The following is a 16,224-nucleotide window of genomic DNA, read 5'->3' as shown; positions in this document are numbered from 1 at the left end:
GGGTTGCTCCAGGTCAGGACCAGTTCCTCGCCAAGCTTTCCCGCTGATTCTTCCTGAAGCTGCCAATTTGTATTCAAGACTGTTGTTGTCTGGGGTGTTTGCATGCTGCTCTGTGTCTGCAGAGGCTGTGTGTGGCTTTGGGAGTTGGGGAAGTAATCGTTAGCCCAGGTTAGTGAGCTTGGCAGCTCTGCCCTTACTAGTTATGCTACCCAGGAAGTGAGCCCACAGAATGATGATACTGATGACAGTCTTGCGAGGTGTCTTAGGCACCGTGAAGTGAACTGAGACAGTGATTATGCATAGTATCTACAGCATTGTCTGAGGCTAAAAGAATATCAGTTTCCCTTGTCAGAACCTGGGTCAGAGCCTCAGTATGTAAACAGCGTGATCTTTCCAGGTACGGATAAATTTTCAAAGCTATAGTTTGTTTAAAAGGAGGGGGTTCTGCTATAAGAGAGGTATGTTTCTACAAAAAAATTTATTATAGCAGCTGCACACAGAAGTATGGTGGCAGCCAGGCTGTGGAGTGCAGATCCGCGGGGCCGCTGTGGGTGGGTGGCCGGCCGTGGAGGATCTGTGTGAGATGGGGCAGCGGGGCTCCACCAGCCACCCCGGGACAGGGAAGCCTAAGGAGAAGAGAATACTTGACTAGCAGGCTCCCTGAAGAGAGGAAAGCTGGAAACATTGTCCAAGGAAGATGTTATTAAGTTTGCCAAGAAGTAGATGATGCTAATACAGAAAGCTAAAACAAGATGTACAGATATTGGATTGAAAATATTCTTCACCCCACTACCATTTAATCGTGGTTAAAAGTGCTTGCCAGAAAATCCAGTAAAATCTCAGTGTATTGGAATCTATTATTGTTTAACATTTGATCCATTTGCCTCTGATTTTTTTATTATCTCACCTCTTGAACCTGCAGTTACCTTTGAATTATTAAAATAAAGTCAGAGAGGAGGATTTTTTTAAGATTTTATTTTCTTATTTTGAGAGAGAGAGGCAGGGAGGGAGAGAAACATCAATGTGTGGCTGTGCCTCTCATGCACCCCCACCAGGGACCTGGCCTGCAACCCAGGCGTGTGCCCTGACTGGGAATCGAACCAGAGACCCTTTGGTTCACAGGTACTCAATGCAATGGGCTCCACCAGCCTGGGCAGGAGGATTTTTAAAAAAATGATTTGTTAAAATTAGGCACATTTTAGATTAAAGACTTAAACATTAGAATCCAAACCATAAAAATCCTACAAGAAAGCATAGGCAGAGTCAGTAAACTTTCCAGCGTTGCTCTTAGTGATTTTGGGGGGGTATGTCAGTTTGGGAAAGGGAAACAAAACAAAAGCAAACACATGGGACTACATCAAACCAAAACGTTTTTGCACAGCAAAGGAAACCATCAACAAAATAAAAAGAACCTATCAAGTGAGAAGATATTTGCCAATGATATATCCAATAAGAAGTTTATATCCAAAAAATAATAAGGAATTCATACAACGTAACACCAAAAGGACAAATAGTCCAATTAAAAAATGGGCAGAGGGCCTGAATAGACATTTCTCCAAAGAGAACACCCATATGCTAACGTCACTAATCATCAGGGAAATGCAAATTAAAACTGCAATGAGATATTGCCTCACACCTGTCCGAATAGATATCATCAATAAACGAGTGCTGGCAAGGATGTGGAGGAAAGGGCACTCACTTGTGCACTCACTGTCAGTGGGAATGTAAATTGGTGCAGCTACTATGGAAAACAGAGTGGAGGTTCCTCAAAAAATTAAAAATAGAGCTACCATATGACCTAGCAATCTCACTTCTGGGTATTTATCCAAATAAATTCAAAACACTAATTCAGAAAGATATATGCATCCCTATGTTTATTGCAGTATTATTACAATAACCAAGATATGGAAGCAACCTGAGTGTCCATGGATAGATGATTGATTAAAGAAGAATATTCTTTAGCCATAGAAAGAATTAAATCGTGACATCTGTGACAACATAAGTGGACCTAGAGGGTATTGTGCTAAGTGAAATAAGTCAGACAAAGAAAGACAAACACCATATGATTTTACTTATATGTGGAATCTAAAAAACAAAATAAGTAAACAAACAAAACAGAAACAAACTCATGGATACAGAAAACAAATTGACAGTTGCCAAATGGGAAGAGAGTTGGGGGCTGGTGAAAAAGGTGAAGGGATTAAGAAGTATAAGTTGGCAGTTATAAAAATAGTCACAGAGATGCTGGCTGGTATTGCTCAGTGGATTGAGTGCCGGCCTGCAAACCAAGGGTTGCAGGTTAGATTCCCAGTCAGGACACATGCCTAGGTTTTGGGCCAGGCCCCCAGTAGGGAGCGTGCAAGGGACAATTGCACATTGAAGTTTTTCTCTCCCTTTCTTTCTCCCTCCCTTACTCTCTCTCTAAAAAATAAATAAATAACCCTGGCTGGTGTAGCTCAGTGGATTGAGTGTGGGCCCATAAACCAAAGGGTTGCCAGTTTGAATCCCAGTCAGAGCACATGCCGGGGTTGCAGGCCAGGTCCCCAGTAGGGGGCATGCGAGAGGCACCCACACATTGATATTTCTCTCCTTTCTTCCCCTTCCCTTCTCTCTAAAAATAAATAAATAAAATCTTTTTTAAATAAAAATAGATACAAAATAAATAAAATCTTTTAAAAATGGTCACAGGTATGTAAAACATCATAGGGCATATAGTCAATAATATTGTAATACCTATGTATGCTGTTAGGTGGGTACTAGACTTATTGGGATGGTCACTTAATAAGTTATGTAAATGCCTAATCACTATGTTTTATAGCTGAAACTAATATAATATTGTATGCCAAGTGTAATTGAAAAATAAGAAATACATAAAAGGTATTGTACAAAAATCTGACAATTAAAAATAACAAGACTGAGAAAAATCATAGTTGGGGCAAACATTTAAAACTGTTACAACAATAATAATCCTCATAGTTGTACTGGCACAGTTCAAAAGACATGCTCAATCCTAAAAATATGCCATTAAATTTAGAACCACGGACACACACACACTTGCTGATGTTCACGTGCGTGTGAAGGTAGCTTGGTGGCAAGAAGTGTAAGGGAGGGCCAAGGCCGCTGGGTGCGGAGATAAGGACAAAAAGCAGTGATGGGGGGAATTTTCTGCCAGTCGGTTGGTCCTGAGGCAGCATTTGCCCAGACTACCCCAAGAGGAAGCCTGGGGCAGATGGGCATTTGTACCGTGTTCTTCTGTGACGTGCTGTGTTCAGCTGGGCTAGTGTACTTGGCATTTGGTAGTTCCTTATTGATGCAAAATGTTGACCTCGAGGGGAAATGGTGTAGGAAACCAAGGCAACTTCTGTGTTGACACGACATTGTCCCCTGATTACATTTCAAGTGATCTGTGTTTTAGAGTATGTGAAAGTCATTGCCTTGCTGATAAATAAGCCTTATTTCTTACCCCACTGGATTGGAACCTGAAATGTGAAAAAATGTTTACTTGTGGTAAGAAACACATAACATAAAATTTACCATCTTAACCATTTTTAAGCTTTAAGTATATTCATTATGAAACAGATCCCTAGAAGTTTTTTATCTTACAAAACTGAAACTCTACCCATGAAACAACTACTTTCCATTTTCTCCTTCACCCAGTCCCTGTAACCACCATTCTACTTTCTATTTCTGTACATTTGAATACTGTTGATACCTTATATAAATGGAATCCTACAGTATTTGTATTTTTGTGACTGGCTTGTTTTTGTTTCTTTTGTATTGTATTTTTTTCTATTACCATTTAGTCCTCTTACACCGCCCTCCCCCACGCCCCACCCCCACCCCTGCAGTCACCACATGTGCCTGGCTTATTTCACCTAGTATAACGTCCTCAAGGTGCATCCATGTTGTAGGACGTGACAGGATTTTATGAAACACGAAATCTTGAACTCCTCAAAATGTATCTCCTATGCTCCAATTTTTTTTTGAATGAGGTTAGGCTGGGGGTGGTACAAGGTGGAGGTCCTTTCTGCTTTACTTCTGTAATGGAAAAAAAAGTGTTCTGGTTCAGTCTGTCTCCTTGTCATGTGATTCTCCCAGTTTTTTTCTTCAAATTTCTAGCATAGATTAACTCTTTAAGAGCAGATGATCTATGGTAAAAGAGAATGAAAAGGGGAGCTACGTCAGACATCTTACAGAGGATGTATTTCTAATGCCTGGGAGTGTGTTCAACTCTGACTGGCGTGATCTCATTCCAGAGAGCTCAGAAATACGCTCAGCAAGTCTTGCAAAAGGAATGCCGACCCAAGTTCGCCAAGAAGTCCATGGCGCGGTTATTCGGGCACAGGTACAGCGTGGACTTGCCGCCTTTCGTGAAGAAAACCCCCGACGTGAACGAGGCCGAGTACAAGTACGACCCTCCTTTTGGGTTCCGGAAGTTCTCCAGTAAAGTCCAGGACCTCTTGGCAGTGCTGCCTGAGCACGACGTCCCCGAACACTTGAAAGCGAGGAGTTGCAGGCGCTGTGTGGTTGTCGGAAGCGGCGGAATACTCCACGGATTAGAGCTGGGCCATGCCCTCAACCAGTTCGACATCGTGATAAGGTACGTTAGTTTCCAACCAGCCTTTCTCCTCTAGAGTTGAGTTCACGGCTGTTGGTCCGAGCGGCACTGGGCACAGTGAGGACAGGGCAGCACTGTGTGTCCCTGCCATCAGGGGAGTTAACTGCATCACAAAAACATGGAATGATTATTAGATGTTCCAATAATGTTTGGAATTCCAATTCCAAACTGCTGTATTGGCCCCAGTTTGGCAAAACACTTTCAGAAGATGTGAGATTTGGAAGGATGGATAGATTCAGATCAGCCAGCAAAGGAGGAAGGATGTGCCAGGTGGGGCCAGAGGAGGATGGGGGAGACTGAGTCAGTGGGATGCCTGGCTTCTGGGAGCCGGCTGGGTGGGGGGAGCCGTGGTTGGTGGGCTGCTGGGGGTACAGAGGGCAGAGGAGTTTTTATGCATCCAACGGGTCACAATACAATCAGCTGAGATTCTTCTTGGTTTAGCTGGCTATAAATTTTTCTGATTATAAAGGTAAAATATGTTTATTCTTGAAGATTAAAAATATAGGAAAATATAAGGAAGAAAATGTCACTCAGTGCAAATAACCAAGCACTATTAATTTGCTGTATTTTTTTTACGTTTGTTCTATATACATACTAATGAGTGCATTTATATTTTTATGGAATATTTTGCTTTTTTAATAGTACAGTTGTTTCTGAGGTCATTAAATGTCTTTGGGAAACTGACTTTACTGAGTGTTTAATATTCCTTTAAATAAGTATATCATAAGTTTTTTAGCTATTCTCCAACTGTAGGACATTCAGAATGTTTCCAGTTCTTTGTTGTTGTGAAAATGCCTCGCATATTCCCATACATATGTCTTTATGTACATCTCTGATAATTTCCTTGGAAGTAATTCCAAGAATTCCTAGAATTGTTGCCTTAAAGATATTTGAATGTTTTTAAGACTCTTAATTTATTTTAGTAAATTGTCCCTATTTTAAGGGTATGCAGAACTGGGAACATGATGAAAGGTAGGTGCTCATTAAATTTGTCAGAGTAGGATGTGGATTTGACTGAAAGCAGGAGAAAACAGGGACAGGAGCCTGGGTTTGGAGGTTGCGATCAGGGCCTGCAGTGTGCAGGCCTGACATGAGACAGAGAATGAAAAAATAGAGGCTAAAGAACAAATATGAGAGACGTACTGGAACAGTAAGTTACAGGACTTTCTGACAGTTTGATAAATAATGTCAGAGGACACTCAGTGTTCTAGTCTGAGGTCTGAGACAGGAGTGGAACCACCGGCAGAAATGGAGCAGTTGAGGAAAATCTCTGGTTAGTGAGAGAGGGTGACAAGATCCGTTTCAGATATTTTAAACTAAAAGTGATGATGTGACAACATAACGCCCATGTCTGCAGTTGCTGAGATCTCGGGCAGTTTTCCAGCCTGGCCCGTGCCTTCGCTTCCTTCTGTGGAAGTGGAGGCAGTGCTGGGGCAGACCTGATGGGGTCACTGTGAAGATGAAGTGAGTGAACAGATTAAAGGCACTTAGAGTAGCGTCAGGCCTATAGTAAATGCTCAATAATTGTTAGCTTCGTTTTGGGGGAAATGTGTGGGAATGTGGGAAAATAAGGAGGAGAGGGCAAGGGGTGTAAGGTATTTGAAGGAAAGAACCAGACTTTTGGAAGTTCCAAGAGATAGAAGAAACAGGTGAGAACAAGTTTTATGGCAAAGCGGGTGCCATAGGCCCCAGCCAGAAAGCAGGGACGGTGTGAACCGGGAGCGTAAAGATTCAGGTGAAGGCAGGTGTGTCCGCTACCTTTCACTGGTGGATGTCTGTGTGACAGTGCGTGTCATGTGCTTTAGATGTCCTTATTCCTTGGTGAAGCTCTCAGCGTTGGCCAGTGTTGTAGATGAGGACACTGTAGGCCCCAGGCTCCAAGCCAGACCCCAGCATTCCAAACGCAGGGTTTTGAAGCTTCTAGAACCTCAACGCTGGCCTTGTGAGCAGCTGAATGGTCTCCTGTGCACAGACAGCACTGGGGGAGGCAGACAGGACCCCATGCCCATCTATGGTGCATGACTGGGGAGTGGGAGGCGAGGAGGTGAGAAACCGGGGGTGCTGATGGTGTGCACTCTGGTCCAGAGGGGAGATGTGGGGCAGACCGGCAGCCCTGAGCAGTAGAATAGTGGGGTCGGCTCTTCCGGGAGGAGGGTGGGCAGTGAGACCTGGGTGAGGAGCCTCACCTGGCCGGAGGAAGAAAGGGCCCTGGGAGAGCAGGAACAGGGGCTGGGAAGGTGCCTGGTGGTGGCAGGCACCAGACCGGGGAGTGTGGATTTTACACATAGGCACTGGGAGGCCCCTGAGCACTGGGGGCAGAGAAAAGGTGGCTGTAGGGTAATTATGAGGGAGAAGTTCAGTTAAGAAGCTTCTGGGAGAACTTTTAGACTTAAATTGATCCCAGACCTAACAGAAAAGTTGCAAAACTAGTACAAAGAATCCCATTCACCCTTCTCCCAGACCCCCCAACTGATAACAGTTTGTCACATTGACTTTATCATTTTCTCTCTGTATATACCATTATTTTTTCTGAACCCTTTCAGAGTTAGTTGCAAATATGTATCTCCTTTACCTCTGAATCCTTTAGTGTGCGTTTCCTGAGAACAAGGACATGCTGTTATAGAACCAGAGATAATATTCAAAATGAGAAACTGTAACACTGATACAGTAGGCCTTACCTACAGTTTTTATTCAGATTTTGCCAGTTATCCTTATAAAGTCCTTCATTTTAGAAAAGGAAAGAAAGAGAGGGAAAAGCAGAAAGGGAAAGAAAAAGTAACTGGTCCAGGATCATGCTTTGCATTTAGTTGTCATGTCTAATATCTTTTGATAATCCAGGGGTTAGGTGTCTGAGATCTAGAAGAGGAAGTGACAGTGGAATAGAAAAGAAAGGATAGATACAGGTGACACAATTCAGGTGAAGGACCAGACTACAAACCTGTGTGACAGGGTGAGTGTTCTTGCTTTGGGAAGAATGCTTAAATTTTTCCCCAAACAACTACCCCGGTAAAGCCCTCACTGATCTAACAGTTATATGTGTCCCAAATCCTTGCTTAAGACCAGGCTGCACCTGGGCCCATTGCTGCCCGTGGTTCCACCCTGTCCATATACAACTGTCACTCTTGTCTCCCTTGCTCTGGTTTCTAGGTTTTCCTCTCTGGTTACCTTTTTGAAATTCTAGCAAGAGCCACCAACGTCTGAGCACAATGGGAGGCTTTCAAGGAAACATTACCAGTGCCCAGAGAAAACCCAAGTATGATATGTTTGGATTGGCTTAAAGTAGCAGGACTAGAGAGAATTGTGTGATGTTCAGAGTCCCTCACGGGGGACTGGAGGCTGCTTTCATCAAGCACCTGGGAAGGGCTGAGCTGTAGGGGAAAGGAGGCTGCTGGAAGGCACCCTACCCCCCAACCTTGTACTCATTCCCAGTCCCCCAAAAACTGTAGAGAACGTGAGGAGGGGATTTTTTTGTAATGTGATAAGATAGTTAATGTCCTGCTCTGTCATTTATCTTGTCCTTTTTATTTAAATAGGTTAAACAGTGCACCAGTCGAGGGATATTCAGAGCATGTTGGAAATAAAACTACTATAAGGATGACTTACCCGGAAGGCGCCCCCCTGTCTGACTTTGAGTATTATTCCAATGACTTGTTTGTTGCTGTTTTATTTAAGAGTGTTGACTTCAACTGGCTTCAAGCAATGGTAAAAAACGAAACCCTGGTAAGCACTAGAAATTCAACCATCAGATGTGCCTTTGTGAAAAGCGAAGGGGTCTCTCGTCGTAATTACAGACTTGCTTGTAAAGAAACATAGCAGAAGGCTCACTTTTGTGTGTTCTTTAATAACCACTCCCTGTAGAAACCCCGCAGAACTCTCTGCTGGGAATGGCTTTCAGAATTTGATGGAGTCACAGGTGGAAATCATGATCATTACTCAATGGGAATATCAAGGTTGGACCAAAAGTATTAATACTAACGATGATGATCCACTTTATTCACCAGAATTGAACTTATATGGCTTTTGGCTCTTTCTAGAAATTGGGCTTACACAGATTAACGGAAACCATTATGGAGGATTTTCAGAAGTATATACGTAAAATCTCCTAGGAATATTCTCAGGGAACTTCTCCAAAAGCATTTTGATTGGTGGTGTTCTTGTAAGAGTAAATTCACAGCATTCCAGAGGGACAGATCTGGAGGAAGTGCCCCTCACTTGGTTATATTCCTGTTGTTTGTCTTTACAATGACCAATCACATTACTTTATCGTCCCTTCCATTGTGTTGAAGTAAATTTCAGAGGCTAGCTGTTGTGGAGTGTGTGTGCATTTATAAACACTTGCACCAACTAGCTGTCCATAAAATTAATAGGACATAACAGACTTTTCACATAAGCCTCACATGATGGAGACTTTGTATATCCAGAGCTTGATTCTATACAGGTTATCATGGTCTTCTGGACCTTCTGTTGAGTAGAAGTTGTTTTAGCTGGAAGATGAAGCACATACGAAATGACTTACAGTCAGTTACCAAGAGACTTCACAGGACAGGGACGCAGGGTAAGTGGAGAGAGAGGACGCGGGGTGAGGGCCTGATCAGAGTGGACACTCCCAGCACTTCGTACTCTTGGATTGGCTCTGCTTGCCAGTCTTCCCTGGGCCAGATGGTGGCTTTGGACCCTGAAAACACTACCACCTCAGGTCTCTCCTTGAAGAATTTCTTCCCCAAACAAACAAGAGCTGCTTCTGCAGTTCCTGTCCTAGTCCAGTGCCACCTTCATAAATCAGGTCCTTGGGAGTTGCTTTTTTGAGTCGAGATACTGAATTTGCAAAGATCTGTGACTTTGCTGCAGAAGGTATGCCCATAAGGGGCTACGACCACGCCTGGCCTGCTCGTCAGGGGAGGCCTCTTCTCCCTCCACTGGTCAGATGACAACTAAATACTTCTAATGATTGTTTGTTTTCTTTCCTTAGCCATTTTGGGTACGACTCTTCTTTTGGAAGCAGGTAGCAGAAAAAATCCCATTACAGCCAAAAAATTTCAGGATTTTGAATCCAGTTATTATTAAAGAGACTGCGTTTGACATCCTTCAATATTCAGAGCCTCAGTCAAGGTTCTGGGGCCGAGATAAGGTATTGTTGTTGCTACTGAACTTTAACTATTCTCTGTGTTTGAGGGGCGGCATCTGCACAAATGTCACCTGGGCTCAGCAGTATACCTAGAGGTACTTTCCAGTGGAGAAACTAGTTCATGGGTAGAGGCTTCATCTGTGTTCTCCACTCTGCACCTGGATTCCAGGGCTCCTCATCGCTTACTTGGCCTTCCCCCTGGTGACTCATCTCTTTAGTATAATGAGCACATTGACATTAGGTCACTGAGATGTTATTTAAAGTATTCTTACTCTGGGACTTCATATAACTAACTTGCAGGATACTGAAAGGCACTGTGATGGTTCGGAAAGCTCTTTACATTTTAACTCTGTGGCCTGCTTGGGTGAGAATTGACATTTCTCAACATTTCATAGGTGATAGTAAATAAAGTCACCCCCCAGAGCAGTGCTTTTCAGTTGATGCACGGGCCCTACCCTAGACACTCTGATTTAATTGGTCTGTACTGTGAGCTATACCTTGGAATTTTCAGAGTTCCCCAAGTGATTTTATTTTGCAGCGTAATTTGAGAATCTTTGCACACTATAGGCTGTTTACTGCAGTCAGTTCTTTACCTGCAATTAGCCTGTGCTGCCACCAGGGGGTGGCGAGACCTTTATTACCTGTTTCTTTATGATCTGAATAGCTAGACCTCTGTCTTTAAAACTTGTTAAAGCAGTGGAAATCATTCTTAAACAAAATTTGAGCAAAACCTTTATATGTAAAGGAAAGCAAGGAATTTTGAAATGTGGGGCTGCTGCTCACACTGAGGGCCTGAGATATGTCCTAGGAGGTGGAGCTGGCCAGGGTCACAATTTGCAGACACTGAGCCAGACTCTGAGGTGTAGTCAGTGATAGGCAGACTAGCAGGTTCCTTTATTTGCCATGGAAATCAGATTCCAATTATAAAGATTCTTGAAAACAACTCTGTACATTTTAAAGGAATAACTCTGGTTATTAGGGAAAATGAACACCTATGGAGGCTTCTTGAAAACAAAACCTTGTTCTTTACTATGGTCAGTGACAGCTAAATTCAACTCTGGTTCCAGCCTCAGGCTCCACTGCCCAGCTAAGCTGGGCATTTCACAGTGTTGAAGCTCTTCCCCAGCAGGCTGCCCTTTTCCTCAGATGCTCCACCCTCTTTGGTGCTTTCCTGCCTCTCCATCCACGGCAGGCCCACAAATGGTTCCTGCCCGTTGCAGGAGTGTGTCTGGGACCAATTTCCAGTCCAGAAGCGGTGGGTTTTCCCCTCAGAGGACAGAGGCCTTGCCCCTCACCAGGGGCTGTCAGGGACTATGACTGGAATCTTTGAACATGGTGCTTCAGCTGCTCTCTCCCACACAGAGCACATAGCGGGCCCCAGAATGTGTTAATCTGTTAGCATCACGTTTAACAAAAGTTTTTTAAAAAGACTTAGCAGACTTTGGCAAGATTCTTAAACAAAGTTACAAAGGTGGCTCAGCCCATAAACGAAGAGGTCGCGGTTTTGATTCCCAAGCAGAGCACGTGCTGCTTCGGTCTCCAGTTGGGGTACATGCAAGAGGCATTTGATGTTTCTCTCTCGTGTTGATGTTGCCCCCTTACTTTCTTTCCTACTTCCTCTCTAAAAGCAATGAAAAAATGTCCTTGGGTGAGGCTGAAAAAAAGATGTTTTACTATAAATATACTTAAGTATCTTTCAATTGTTTTAGATTTCTATATCTTTTAAACTAGCCTGTTTCTTTATTAAATTCCATAGTATTTTTTAAAAAACACAGACAAATTCTCATTTGTTTATAAGGAGATTTTATTAAAAGGTAACCTTTAAAAATGGACAGATTTGATTGCATAAAATATGAAATTGCTGAATGGCAAAAGGTATCAGAAATGAGAGTTAGGACAAAATAAATGGGGGGAATGTAGCATGTATATTACAGAGTAAATACTTTCAGAGCATAAAGAGATCATATTAAACCAAAAAGATGACCAAACAAAAACTAGAGAAAGGACATGAACAGACATTTCACAAAAGAAGAAATTAATACAGCGAGGAATACATGGCAAACAGTTCCACTTTCCCAACAATCAGAAGCAAATCAGAGCCAAATGACATTTTTTGGTCTGTTTTTGGTGCGGAGCTGAGAAGTCTGACTACTTAACAGAGCAGGCTTCTGGGGAAGGAAGCAGAGACAGGCACCGGATTCATTCCTAGATTTGGGGCAGAACTTAGTCCTACCCTCTTGGGCAGAATTATATGGTGGTGAGGTAGTCTAGCAATACAGATCAATTTTAAATATGAATAATTTTGAACCATAATTTTACTGTAAAATTTTAGTATAAGGAAATTAGAGAGATCTGAAAAGATGGATATTCTAAGATACTCACCATAGCATTAACAGCAAATGATTAAAAACAGCCCAAACATTCATCATTAGGGGATTGTATGAACGTATTATGATTCAGTCAGTGCAATATTGTGTGACTGTTAAGGATGAAGAAAAACTAATGGAAACGAAAACACCTCCATAATATATTAAGAAATTAAGTTACAGAACATTTATATAATCCCATTTTTGTTTGAAAATAAAGGTGTGTATATAGAGATGCACAGGAAAAAGCTTGGAAATAAGCATCAAACTGTGAAGAAGGCCCTTCTCTGGAGGCTGAGACTATGGGAGACTTTTACTTTCTACATTACAATTGATTTATATGTTTGAATTGAATATTTCTTTATTTTTAAAGTGGACAAGACAATATTTTTCTTTTGGATGAAAACAGTAACTTAAAGATGACTTCTGATCTAAAAATTACACTGTCCAGAACTTCCCTCATGCATATGGCCTTCCACAGAGAGGACAGTCTGTTGGATAATGATCATAGGGGCCATGTTCTAGAGATGACATGGTTTGGGTAGTTTCTAACAGTTTCCGAGTTTCTCTCCATGCCTTGCCCCTGTGAACAGTTGATTTCAGAATGCTTCTTCCACTCGCTCTGACTGAGTGCTCCCGACAGGCTGGGGGCCAAGCTGACCACAGGTGGAGATGGCAGGACACTGCCTGGGGGTCCTAAGGCTGAGCAGGAGCAAGGTTTCCTTTGGGCTGATTTCTCTCAGTTTCTATTTTCAAACGCGCAGAATGACTGGTCAGTTCCTTTTTAGGTTGTCTTCGAGAGGTAGATGCAACACGAGCAGGAAGCTGCTCTCAACGGCTGGTGGCTTCAGCAAAGGCTGCCTAGTCACTCTTTAATCCGGGAACCCTGAAGCATTCACTCATCCTGTTTACCAACCATCTCATCTGAGATGAGCAGATGAGGTCCATTTGCATCTAAAAAAATGTACAACAGAATATATCAGTTAAAAGATCAGCAGCAGCCTTCAGTGAGGGCTGAGACAACTGTGGGGCTTTCTCTTCCTCTCCGCCCTGTGTGCTGTCTATGCAAGGCTGGGCTGGAGATCCCAAAAGCAGGGGTCCAGATTTGCAAGTGGCAAGATATCAGCTGTGAGGAGGGAGTGCTGGTACAGCCAGAATCCCAAATGGTTTAGACATTTGGGGCCTGAAAATGTATTTGCCCAGAGAAGGTGAGCAGAAACTGACTGAGCAGCTGTACATGTGAAAATGGCCTGATGCGTTGTTTGCCAGAAAAGCAATGAGGGCCTTCGGTGGGCTGTGGCTGCAGTTAACAGGTGAGCAGAGTCTTCACCTGCGGCACCGATATGGCTGTGTTCTTGGGCACAGCCGGTCCACAGGTACAGCCAGGGAGGCATGTGTCCCAAGAAAGACTGTGGAAGGACCTTTAGCCTCTTATCCCAGACCAGACCTTAGACATTTGTCATGTGAAAGAGGAAATGGCCTTGTTTTGCAATGCTGGTTGTCACCCTTAGAACCAGTAGGTAGAAGTTTTAGGAAAATAAAATTCTTAGCTTGGTGCAGAAAGAACTGAAAGAACTGGAGTGGTGGCACGCTGCCTCTGGGTGGTGCGCTGAAAGTATTCCCACCACAGCCCATGCTTTACAGTCTAGAATCTTGCCTTCGACAAAAAGTCACACTTTAGAACTCTGTGATGTGTAAAATTGTGTGATGTTTCCACGTGCAGCCCCCACTGCAGGCTGCATGACTTGGCATGGCATCTATACTACTTGGGAAGCAGTGAATCCTGCTAAGATTTTTTTGTCTTTTTTCTCTTTCAGAACGTGCCCACGATTGGTGTCATTGCTGTTGTCTTAGCCACACATCTGTGTGATGAAGTCAGTTTGGCAGGCTTTGGATATGACCTCAGTCAACCCAGAACACCTTTGCATTACTTTGACAATCTCTGCATGGCTGCCATGAACTTCCAGACCATGCACAACGTGACCACGGAGACCCGGCTGCTCCTGCGGCTGGTCAAAGAGGGCGTGGTGAAGGACCTCAGCGGAGGCGTCCTCTGCGAGTTTTGAACACAGAAAACCTCACTTGGAAATGCACCTCTGACTCAGCCCAGAGGGCTGTTTTTCATAGCCTTCTTGAGGCATTTCAGCCTGCAAATACTTTGAAGTGCAGCTGGTGTTTTTAACTTCTAATTTAAAAAAAAAGAACAACGGTTTAGGTCTTCCCACTTTTCCCCCCTATTTATTTGAGGTCAGTGTTTTTGCACAATGTTTTATAAGTTAATTTTGAGAACTGAATTGGAAAGACCTTTCGGAGAATTGTATGTGATGATGTTCTATTGTATATTAAGAAAGTTATTTAATTTGTAAAACCTCTGCCTTTGTCTAGTGCACGTAGAAGACCAGGTAATGAAGTGGAAGAAGGGAGGTCAGCCTTCAAAGAGAGCCCTGAATGCCTGATTCTGGCTCTTGTTACCCCACGTGGCAGGGCAGATGTCGGGGGCATTTTCAGAATGGCATGCCCCTGGTACTGGTTGGGCCGTGCTGCTGGGGAGGCCTGGGCTGGTTGGAGAAGTTCGAGGTTCCTCTCTGTCGGTCTGCCTCCTGCAAGCAACCTGCAGGAATCAACCCCGGGAACCATCCTGAAGGTTCCTGGTTGTGGAGAGACAGGGAGGACATTTCCTGTGCCTTCTCAGTCCTGCAGATCTGTCCTGGGCTGCAGAAGCCACTGTTATCCCTGCAATTATGACAACTCTTGAATTTCTTGTGAGTTCTTAACTGCCCTTCTAACGCACTTAAATGGCAATCTAAGGCATTCCACTGTCTTTGCAAGGTGGCTTATAAAAATAGGACAAAACCCCTGTTATCCAGAGTTGGTGAAGAATGAAGCCTTTCCAAGAACAACCACACTTTCTGAAACAGTGAAATGCAGTTCGCCCAGTGATATAACTTGCCCATTTAAAAAAAATTTTTTAATGTTGCCTGGCAGCATGTGCCAGGCAGTGTGCTGCTCAAAAGGAATAAAAGTTTTTGAAGAGCTCTCACAGTATAGTTAGTTTGAGTGCTTTTAAAAAAAGAAGTCTGTAAGTCTACCTGAAATGTCTTTTTTGGGTGCTGCCAGACGGGGGCCTCACTGGGTGCCAGCATGAGGGACAAGGATGAAGGCCGCCTGTCCTGAGAGGGGCTTCCCCCCAGATGGCCGCAAGCTCTCCTGGGGGGCAGGAGGGGGATGCTGGGTGTTGGTGGCTTCTTCCCAGACAACTGGCATCTCGTTTCAGCTTTTGTCTCTTAATTTCTCTAGTCTTTGCTGCCAGAGATCTCGCTCTCCCTCGCTCCTGCTGCTGCCTCTCCCTCCGTTCTCATTTCCCTTAACTGCTTCTGCAGCCCCAGGGCAGCTCTGACCCCCAGCCCGCCTGGTGTCTCCCACACTTGCAGGTCAGGGAGCCAGGCTGCAGCATCCTGGCCCAGTCCCCGGACATCCAGGGCTCTGGGGTCACGCTCAGACTAGCCAGCCTAACAAAATAGTATTTTCTGGGTTTGTGTCTTACAGTTTTCTTTGGATTTTGCTTTCTACTTTGTAAGATACTATTTATTTAAGAGAAAAGGCTTTTAAATTCTCCGCAGTTAGATGACTTAAGACTTGAAGATGGAGACCCAGGAAGATGGGCCACAGCTGTCCTGTGACTCAGGTCCGGCCAGGCCATCCCACACATGTCCAGTTCCTCATCCTTCAGCGGCTATTCAAAGCCTGATTGTTCTTTTAAGCCACGGCTTGTAACTTCCTCAGACAGCTTGCCAGTGTTGTGAGCACCTCCCCAGCAGTTCATGTGGACTCGTGTCCTCCCAAGGCTGTAAGCACTGTATAGCTCAATGCCAGCAGATGTCACACCTGGTCTGTCCCCACCCTTCCTCATCTATCTCTTTTCTTGCATCCTTAATATTGCTTTGCCCATGACTCTCGACTTTTAGTTACTAGCAGGCAGTAAGTTCCCTAAAGGAATGAAAAGGCATATTCTTTCAGACCTTTTATGGAGTCTCCCAGCCAGTTGGGGTTGATTAGAGGCCACTCCGCAAACAATAGCACTGTGGCAGTTCATCGAAGTTGTGTCTTTGCTTTAG

General features: G+C 43.9%; 1 protein-coding gene across 2 annotated transcripts in view; it reads left to right on the top strand.

Moving 5' to 3' along the window:
* ST3GAL5 (ST3 beta-galactoside alpha-2,3-sialyltransferase 5) overlaps positions 1 to 15,069 on the top strand; it is a 50,887-nt gene extending 35,818 nt beyond the window's left edge. For both annotated transcript variants that reach the window (XM_028516675.2, XM_036028245.1), the window contains 4 exons: positions 4,257 to 4,600; positions 8,152 to 8,338; positions 9,588 to 9,746; positions 13,927 to 15,069. In XM_028516675.2, the coding sequence (XP_028372476.1) occupies positions 4,257 to 4,600; positions 8,152 to 8,338; positions 9,588 to 9,746; positions 13,927 to 14,175 (939 nt within the window). In that variant the 3' untranslated portion in view covers positions 14,176 to 15,069. The remainder of the gene's footprint in view (positions 1 to 4,256; positions 4,601 to 8,151; positions 8,339 to 9,587; positions 9,747 to 13,926) is intronic.
* The last annotated feature ends 1,155 nt before the right edge of the window (positions 15,070 to 16,224 follow it).

Source organism: Phyllostomus discolor, chromosome 6 (assembly GCF_004126475.2).
Source record: "Phyllostomus discolor isolate MPI-MPIP mPhyDis1 chromosome 6, mPhyDis1.pri.v3, whole genome shotgun sequence".
NCBI lineage: Eukaryota > Metazoa > Chordata > Mammalia > Chiroptera > Phyllostomidae > Phyllostomus > Phyllostomus discolor.
Note: the sequence above shows the minus strand (reverse complement) of the source record. Positions and strands in the feature narration are given on the sequence as shown.